We start from the raw sequence: 9,559 nt of genomic DNA, 5'->3' as shown, positions 1-9,559 counted from the left end.
TGCCTGGGAGCCTCCCCTAAGCTACCCCCTCCAGGCCTGGCCTCCACCCCCCACGCCAGACCGCACCCTCCAGGCCTGTGCACCCCACCCCGCACTCCGGCCCCTAGTAACAAAAGGTGCGGGTGTCCAGGGGGAGGTGCGGGCTCAAGGGGCGAGCCCAGAGAACAGAACGGGCCTTTAGGTCTGCCGCGGGGCGGGCAGCGCCCGGCCGGGCCCTGGACGGGGAGAGGCTCCCTGAGGGAAGCGCAGGGGCCGGACCCGAAGCTCCCGCCGCGGGCTTTGCCCAGATAGTGCATGGGGCGGTCGAGCCCGGGAAACGGGAGGGCAGGAGGATCCGGGGCGGGACTTCGGAGCCCGGAGCTCGCGGTCCTTCCGGTGAGGCGGGGCTCCCTCAGCTCTCCTCGAGCTCAGCCTCGCCCCTGCGTACAGCGCCTGCTGGAGGCGCGCGAGCCCAGGTGAGGAGCGCGGACTGCCCCTCCCCCACCGGCCATCGAGAAACCCCAGTGAGGAGGTCTGGCTGGAGCCCCCCCCCCCCCTTTCCGGGAGCTCCCTCGTCAGTTGGGGGAGGAGGGGCACGGGGTGCAGCCCCCCCGGTGCTCCCCCATCAGTTGGGGGAGGAGGGGCACGGGGTGCAGCCCCCCTCTGGGGCGACCCCAGCAGTTGGGGAAGGAGGGGCACGGGGTGTAGGCCGGCTACAGCTTCTCTCCCAGCTCTTCAGAAGATGAGGGTCTGGTTGCAGCTTCCTCTTCCTTAAGACAGTACTTGGTCTGTAAATGGGATATACCCTACGCCCTTCCTGAGGGTCACCTGTCCCTATGTGCACAGCACTAAGTAACCATCACTATGTAGTGCCTTTCTCTGAAGGCAGCTGACTTCTCAGACTGGGAAGTGGAAACAAGGCAATGCAAAGTTATTAGGGCTGTCAAGCAATTAAAAAAACTAACTGCACGATTAATCATGCAGTTAATAGAATACCATTTATTTAAATATTTTGGGTGTTTTCTGCATTTTCAAATATACTGATTTTATTTACAACACAGAATAGATAGTGTACAATGCTCACTTTATTACAAATATTTGCACTGTAAAAACCAAAATAAATAGTATTTTTCAGTTCACCTAATGCAAGTACTGTAGTGCAATCTCTTTATCATGAAAGTTGAACTTACAAATGTAGACTTATGTACCAAAAAAATCTGCATTCAAAATAAAACAATGTAAAATTTAGAGCCTGCGAGTCCACTCAGTCCTACTTCCTGTTCAGCCAATGGCTCAGACAAACATGTTTGTTTACATTTGCAGGAGATGAAACTTTCAACAGAAAGTTGAAAAAGCTACTAGGGGGGAAGCTGTTCTAGAATTGATTTAACAAATAGGGAAGAACTTGTTGAGAATTTGAAAGTAGAAGGAAGCTTGATGAAAGTGATCCTGAAATAGAGTTTATAATTCTAAGGAAGGGTTAGAAGGGAAGTACAGCAAACAGAGGACAATGGATTTCAGGAAGGCGGATTTTGGTAAGCTCAGAGAGCTGATAGGTAAGGTCCCATGGGAATCAAGACTGAGGGGAAAAACAACTGAGGAGAATTGGCAGTTTTTCAAAGGGACGCTATTAAGGGCCCAAAGCAAAGCTATTCCGATGGGTAGGAAGAGAGAAAATGTGGCAAAAGACCACCTTGGCTTAACCACGAGATCTTGCGTGCCTACAAAATAAAAAGGCGTCATATAAAAAATGGAAACTAGGTCAGATTACAAAGGACGAATAGGCAAATAACACAGGAATGCAGAGGCAAGATTAGAAAGGCAAAGCACAAAATGAGCTCAAACTAGCTATGGGAATAAAGGGAACAAGAAGACTTTTTATCAATACATTAGAAGCAAGAGGAAGACCAAGGACAGGGTAGGCCACTGCTCAGTGAGGAGGGGGAAACAGTAATGGGAGACTTGGAAATGGCAAGAGATGCTTAATGACTTCTTCGTTTCGGTCTTCACTGAGAAGTCTGAAGGAATGTCTAGTATAGTGAATGCTTACGGGAAGAGGGTAGGTTTAGAAGAGAAATAAGGAAAGAGCAAGTAAAAATCACTTAGAAAGTTAGATGCCTGCAAGTCACCAGGGCCTGATGAAATGCATCCTAGAATACTCGAGTTAATAGAGGAGGTATCTGAGCCTCTAGCTATTACCTTTGGGAAATCATGGGAGACAGGGGAGATTCCAGAAGACTGGAAGGGGGCAAATATAGTGCCCATCTATAAAAAGGGAAATAAAAACAACCCAGGAAACTACAGACCAGTTAGTTTAACTTCTGTGCCAGGGAAGATAATGGAGCAGATAATTAAAGATATCCATCTGCAAACACTTGGAAGGTGGTAAGGTGATAGGAATAGCCAGCATGGATTTGTAAAGAACAAATCGTGTCAAACTAATCTGATAGCATTCTTGATAGGATAACGAGCCTTGTGGATAAGGGAGAAGCGGTGGATGTGATATACCTAGACTTTAGTAAGGCATTTGATACGGTCTCTCATGATATTCTTATAGACAAACTAGGAAAGTACAAATTAGATGGGGCTACTATAAGGTGGGTGCGTAACTGGCTGGATAACCGTACTCAGAGAGTAGTTATTAATGGCTCCCAATCCTGCTGGAAAGGTATAACAAGTGGGGTTTCGCAGGGGTCTGTTTTGGGACCGGCTCTGTTCAATATCTTCATCAACGATTTTAGATGTTGGCATAGAAAGTACGCTTATTAAGTTGCTGACGATACCAACTGGGAGGGATTGCAACTGCTTGGAGGACAGGGTCAAAATTCAAAACGATCTGGACAAAATTGGAGAAATGGTCTGAGGTAAACAGGATGAAGTTCAATAAAGATAAATGCAAAGTGCTCCACTTAGGAAGGAACAATCAGTTTCACACATACAGAATGGGAGACTGTCTAGGAAGGAGTATGGCAGAAAGAGATCTAGGGGTCATAGTGGACCACAAGCTTAATATGAGTCAACAGTGTGATACTTTTGCAAAAAAAGCAAATGTGATTCTGGGATGCATTAACAGGTGTGTTGTAAACAAGACACGAGAAGTCATTCTTCCGCTTTACTCTGCACTGGTTAGGCCTCAACTGGAGTATTGTGTCCAGTTCTGGGCACTGCATTTCAAGAAAGATGTGGAGAAATTGGAGAGAGTCCAGAGAAGAGCAACGAGAATGATTAAAGGTCTTGAAAACATGACCTATGAAGGAAGGCTAAAGGAATTGGGTTTGTTTAGTTTGGAAAAGAGAAGACTGAGAGGGGACACGATAGCAGTTTTCAGGTATCTAAAAGGGTGTCATCAGGAGGAGGGAGAAAACTTGTTCACCTTAGCCTCCAGTGATAGAACAAGAAGCAATGGGCTTAAACTGCAGCAAGGGAGATTTAGGTTGGACATTAGGAAAAAGTTCGTAACTGTCAGGGTAGTTAAACACTGGAATAGATTGCCTAGGGAAGTTGTGTAATCTCCATCTCTGGAGATATTTAAGAGTAGGTTAGATAAACGTCTATTAGGGATGGTCTAGACAGTATTTGGTCCTGCCATGAGGGCAGGGGACTGGACTCGATAACCTCTCGAGGTCCCTTCCAGTCCTAGAGTCTATGAGTCTATGAGATAATGCTGCCTGCTTCTTGTTTACAGTGTCACCTGAAAGCGAGAACAAGTGCTCGCATGGCACTATTGTAGGCCGCATCACAAGATATTTACGTGCCAGATGTGCTAAAGATTCATATGTCCCTTGATGCTTCAACCACTGCTCCAGAGGACGTGTCCATGCTGACGACGGGTTTTGCTTGATAACAGTCCAAAGCAGTGCAGGCCAACAAATGTTCATGTTCATCATCGGAGTCAGATGCCACCAGCAGAAGGTTGATTTTCTTTTTTGGTGGTTCGGGTTGTGTAGTTTCCACATCGGAGTCTGAAAGCATGCTCCACACCTCATCCCTCTCAGATTTTGGAAGGCACTTCAGATTCTTAAACCTTGGGTTGAGCACTGTAGCTATCTTTAGAAATTTCACATTGGTTCCTTTTGTGCGGTCTGTCAGATCTGTGGTGAAGGTGTTCTTAAAAGGAACAACATGTGCTGGGTCATTATCTGAAATTGCTGTAACATGAAATATATGGCAGAATGCGGCTAAAACAGAGCAGGAGACATACAATTCTCCCCAAAGGAGTTCAGTCACAAATTGAATTAATGCATTTTTTTTTTTAACGAGTGTTCTCAGCATGGAAGCATGTCCTCTGGAAAAGTGGCCAAAGCATGATGGGGCAGACAAATGTTTAGCATATCTGGCCCGTAAATACTTGCAATGGCAGCTACAAAATTGCCATGGAAATGCCTGTTCTCACTTTCCAGTGACATTGAAATAAGAAGGGGGCAGCATTATCTCCTGTAAATGTCAACAAACTTCTTTGTCTGAGTGACTGGCTGAATAAGAAGTAGGACTGAACTGAAGTTTTACATTGTTTTGTTTTGGAATGCAGTTATGTAGCAAAAAAAATCTATATTTGTAAGTTCAACTTTTATGTTAAAGAGATTGCACTACAGTACTTGTATGAGGTGAATTGAAAAATACTATTTCTTTTGTTTATCATTTCTACAGAGCAAGTATTTGTAATAAAAATATAAAGTGAGCACTGTACACTTTGTTCTGTGTTGTAATTGAAATCAATATATTTGAAAATGTAGAAAAACATCCAAGAATATGTAATACATTTCAATTGATATTCTGTTTAACAGTGCAATTAAAATTGTGATTAATCGTGATTAATTTTTTTGAGTTAATTGCGTGAGTTTAACTGCGATTAATTGACAACCATAAAAGTTACGTCTGTGTTCCTGAGAAAGTGCTGATCTTCCAGCAGTTGAGAGTACAGATGCACTAGCAAGAACTTAAAGTTCTGCTTGCATTTTTCACTTCAGCTAAGTGTGTGCTGTACAAGCTAGAATGCAGCTACCATCTAACAGCAGCCTTGCACAAACAGTCTAGGACTGTCAGCAAAGCTTAATGCTGTATTAATTTGAAACCACCTGAGGAGTTTGGTCCCCTGTCCTGTAAAAACTGACATGCTTAAGTCTCATTGGATGCTGATTCCCTGACACTACTTGAGTGTTGAAATTTTCAGAGGTTTCGGTCAGGTTAGTGCCAAGGTTGTTAATCATGCTGAAGACACCAAGATAAACATAGGTAAATAGAATAAATAGTGCCTCAGGATCTTGAATGACTACAGCAATCAGGGCTGGCGCTACCATTTAGGCGACCTAGGCAATGGCCTAGGGCGCCAGAATTTTTGGGGGGCGCTATTTTGCCAGGGGGGCGGCACGCGGGTCCAGTGGACCTACCGCAGTCATGCCGGCGGATGGTCCGCTGCTGGAAAGGCTCCGGTGGAGCTGCCGCAGTCATTTCGGAGGACGGTGCACTGGTCTAAAGTCTCCGGCGGACCAACTGCAGTCATGCCTGCGGCAGGTCCACCGGAGCCTTTAGAGCAGCAGACCGCCCGCCGGCATCACTGTGGCAGCTCCACTGGAGCCTTTCCAGCAGCGAACTGTCCGCCGGCATGACTGCAGTAGGTCCACCGGACCCGCGGGGGGTGGCGAAATGGCCGTCCGCCTAGGGCATCAGAAACCCTGGCACCACTCCTGACAGCAATGATACTCAAACTGTGGCTCACAAGCTTCAAGTGGCTCTTTAATGTCTCGTGCAGATCTTTGCAGCACATGGTATTAAAACAGTGTGTGGTTTGTTAACCAACCTAAGTTATTAACCAATCAGGATGCTTTTACTATGCTGGTAATCAATTGTCAACGTGCATCAAGTTATTAACTTATTTGCTGTGAGAATTATATATAATACAGGGGTAGGCAACCTATGGCATGCGTGCTGATTTTCAGTGGCATTCACACTGCCTGGGTCCTGGTCACTTGTCTGGGGGTCTCTGCATTTTAATTTAATTTTAAATGAAGCTTCTTAAACATTTAAATAACTTTATTTACTTTACATACAACAATAATTTAGTTATATAATATATAGACTTGTAGAGAGAAACCTTCTAAAAACGTTCAAATGTATTACTGGCATGCGACACCTTAAATTAGAGTGAATAAATGAAGACTTGGCACACCACTTCTGAAAGGTTGCCGACGCCTGTAATATATATATAAACTAAATATTTCCCATCATGCTATTTAAAAATGAATGAGCTATAGTGAATGAAACAATGAATTCACACTACTGTGGCTCTTTTGGGTAATGTTGTTTGGTAATTTGGCTTCTGAACCATTGATGCATGGGTATCACTGGGCTACAGGTAATCAGTGCCTCCCTTTTATGTCTCATCTGAAAGAAGTGGGTCTCTGTCAGCACAGTGCCGCTTAACACCTTGCTGGGGCATTGAGTTACTGCATCAGAGGGCATAGTGACAGAATAACTTGCTGCTTCCTTAGGGAAACCACCCAATCCAATGTCCACTCGGCCTCGGGCTGCTAACTTGTGAGTTCTGACATCCCTGCTTTAAAGAAATCTGCAGAGGTAATAACAGGGTTGTTCTTTTGTTTAATTCTTTACAATATGTAAAGAAGTCATGGGGAAAAATCTTAAGGGAGTTGGAATTTACATTAGAAATTCAGGTATTGTCTACTTTGAATATTGTGTGGATGACTGAAGAACTAGTAGGGAAATTATATTACTGGCACCAAAGGAAGTGGAACCTGGGTGAAGAGAGGGATTTTTATTCTGTCTGTTTATACTCTTGGTGCTTTGTTTATTTGTTAATGCCTAGCTAACTCAATTGCCTGACAGTTTTGGAGGAAAGAATCAGTAACAAAGAGTAATAATCCTGTTTCTTCAGTTAAGCCTTGTCATAGTTACCACTGGAGTTATTGGCTCCTCCAAGGAGTCTTCAGCAAAAACAGGAAATGCAAGGCTTATAAATTCATACATGTTAAGGGCAGAAGGGACCACTATGATCACCTAGTCTGATCTCCTGTGTCATACAGGCTAGAGAATTTCACCCTGTATATTCCTCATTAAGCCCAATAACTAACTAGAGCATATTTCTTTACAAATACATGCGATTGGACATAGTATTCCATTAATGGTCTCACCAGTGTCAAATACAGAGGTAACAACATCTCCCTATTTCTACCTAATATTCTCCTGCTTATACATCCAAGGGTTGGTTTTGGCACTAGCATTGCCCTGAGCGCACGTGTTCCACCAGTTTTCATTGTGGCCCCTAAGTCCTTTTCACAAGGATACTGTTCCCCATTCTGTAAGTGTGGCCTGCGTTCTTCGGTCCTAAATATATGATCTAGCATTTGGCTGTATTAAAATACAGAGTTGCCGCGCAGTCCAGATTGCTCTGCTGGGGTGACAGGTCTTCATCCTTATTTACAACCCAACATTTTTTGTGTCATCTGCAACATTTATCAGATCATTGGATTTTATATTCAGTATCATTGTAATGAAAGCTGATCCTCTTGGGTCTCCACTAGAACCCCCCAGCTTGATGATGAGTCTCTATGAGCAATGACATTTTGAGATCTCAGTTTCTAATCCATTTAATATGTGCTATATTGATTTCTGAATGATACTATTTTAATTAGCATATCATGACGTAAAAGTCTTGCAGAAGTCAAAGCGTATTGTAGCAACACTTTAAAAATCAAGCTTATTTGACAGGACCTATTTTCTGTAAAAAAGCATCTCGTTAGGCATTAATTCTACCATCCTTTTATTCTTTACTGATTGAGCCTTGTATCAGCCATTCCATTATTTTGCCCAGGATCAGTGTCAGTCTGGCCTATAAGTACCTTTATGATCCCATTTACTCTTTTAAAATATTGGCACAACTTTTCCTTCCTTCTCGTCCTCTGGAACTTCCCAAATAGTACAAGATTTATTAAATATTAATATCAGTGCTCCAGAGATGTCCTCGGCCTACTCTTTTAAAACAGGTGCCAATTATCCTGATTTGCCATTCTAAAAATATTTATCTTTTGTTGAGTCTGTTTAATGTCCTTCTTAGTTACTGTTGGCACAGAAAGGATTTCACTATCATGTGATACCAATATATCATCCAGCTTCTTTCCACATTTAAGAACACAAATGTTGATTGAACACTTGTCTTGTCTGCATCATTAATGATGTAATCACCATCTCCATGCATCATGGACCCATATATTGTTAGTATTTCTTTTGTTCCTAATATTTAAAAAAAACACTTCTGATTGGTCTTAACATTATTGGCTATAGATGATGTGAAGTAAATATTATATTAAATGTTCAGGATAGAAAGAAATACAGTTTCCTCGTTTCCTGAGCACCATCCAGCCTGTGCATTGAGTACGGCTGTCCAGTGCGGGGAAAACAGTATGTGATTATGTAAATAAAGAATGCATGTGCACAATGGGACACATTAAGATTGCACAGATACTTACATTCTGCCATTTCCTAACTTTTAAGTTGATTTATTAACCTAAATAACCTTCATTTAACATAGTTATTTTCGTACATAAAAATGTAAATAGGTTGGCCAGGAATTCAGTTATATAGAGAAGGTATTGAATGCCATACAGTCTCTTGGGTAGATGGTGTAATGACACAGCTAATGCCTGGAGAAGCAACTGCTGCGGAGAAATGTGACCTGCATGAGATCTCCTAGAAATAGTATATACTTTGTCTATGGGGAGGGGAAGGAAGAAGCCTGGTCCAAGGCCTATCAGAAATGTGATGCAAATTTATTTTGGAAAATAGAGTTTTGTCACAAGGAGAGACTGGTGTAACATTGGAAACTAGGCCACTCTGCTATGGAAGGGACTATCTTTTCCTGGAATGTCAGTGGTGCCTCACACACTTAAGCTTTCCTCATACCCACGTGGGTCTGTACTCTGCTAGCCTCCTAAGTACTGTAGTTTTGGGGATCTGTGCTGTCACTTCAACTCCGTTTTTTCCTTCCTTTAGGTTAGAAGTCATGACCCTCACTCCCTTTCTCCATTCCCTAGACATCTTTCTAAATGATAATTGATATCAGTTCAGTTGATTTAAAATCTCGGGATCTCTAGCTGGGTGACATTTGTTGTCAGTTTTAGTCTTAACTTCTGTTTGTTTTTCACATTTACTATGTAATTTTGGCATTTCAGGTTTGTGCCATGTGTTTGAATGTTGAAAAGAGCCTGGAATGGCTTCAGTAAAAAAACAGCAACCTGTGTGTAGATTTTGAAGCTGTGAATTTTCATCAGTTCTCTTCTTCCCCCTTAATCTTCGCCTGTTCTTTACAGCGGGATAAATATTTTATTTCAAAACAACTAAGATGTCTGGCCAGCTTTTACATCACATGTGGCAGCCAGATGGATGGGAACCTACCGGGAGTTCTTTCTTACAGGAAACGAACATCCCCAGCAGTCACTAAGGCTGAGTGTAACCTTCATTAATTTTGCCAGACTTTTAAAGTATTGGTAGGAGTGTAGGAGTAAACCCCCAATCAAGGTTTTATTTAAAAAAAAAAAAAAGACTAAATAGTTCACTTTCAGATTAT

General features: G+C 42.8%; 1 protein-coding gene across 1 annotated transcript in view; it reads left to right on the top strand.

Moving 5' to 3' along the window:
• The first annotated feature begins 279 nt into the window (after positions 1–279).
• MPG (N-methylpurine DNA glycosylase) overlaps positions 280–9,559 on the top strand; it is a 44,900-nt gene continuing 35,620 nt past the window's right edge. The window contains exon 1 of the mRNA XM_030578933.1: positions 280–455. Coding sequence (XP_030434793.1) covers positions 295–455 — 161 coding nt within the window. The 5' untranslated portion in view covers positions 280–294. The remainder of the gene's footprint in view (positions 456–9,559) is intronic.

Source organism: Gopherus evgoodei, chromosome 10, assembly GCF_007399415.2.
Source record: "Gopherus evgoodei ecotype Sinaloan lineage chromosome 10, rGopEvg1_v1.p, whole genome shotgun sequence".
In the NCBI taxonomy this organism is placed as follows: Eukaryota; Metazoa; Chordata; order Testudines; family Testudinidae; genus Gopherus; species Gopherus evgoodei.
This window is presented reverse-complemented; position numbering and strand designations above follow the sequence as displayed.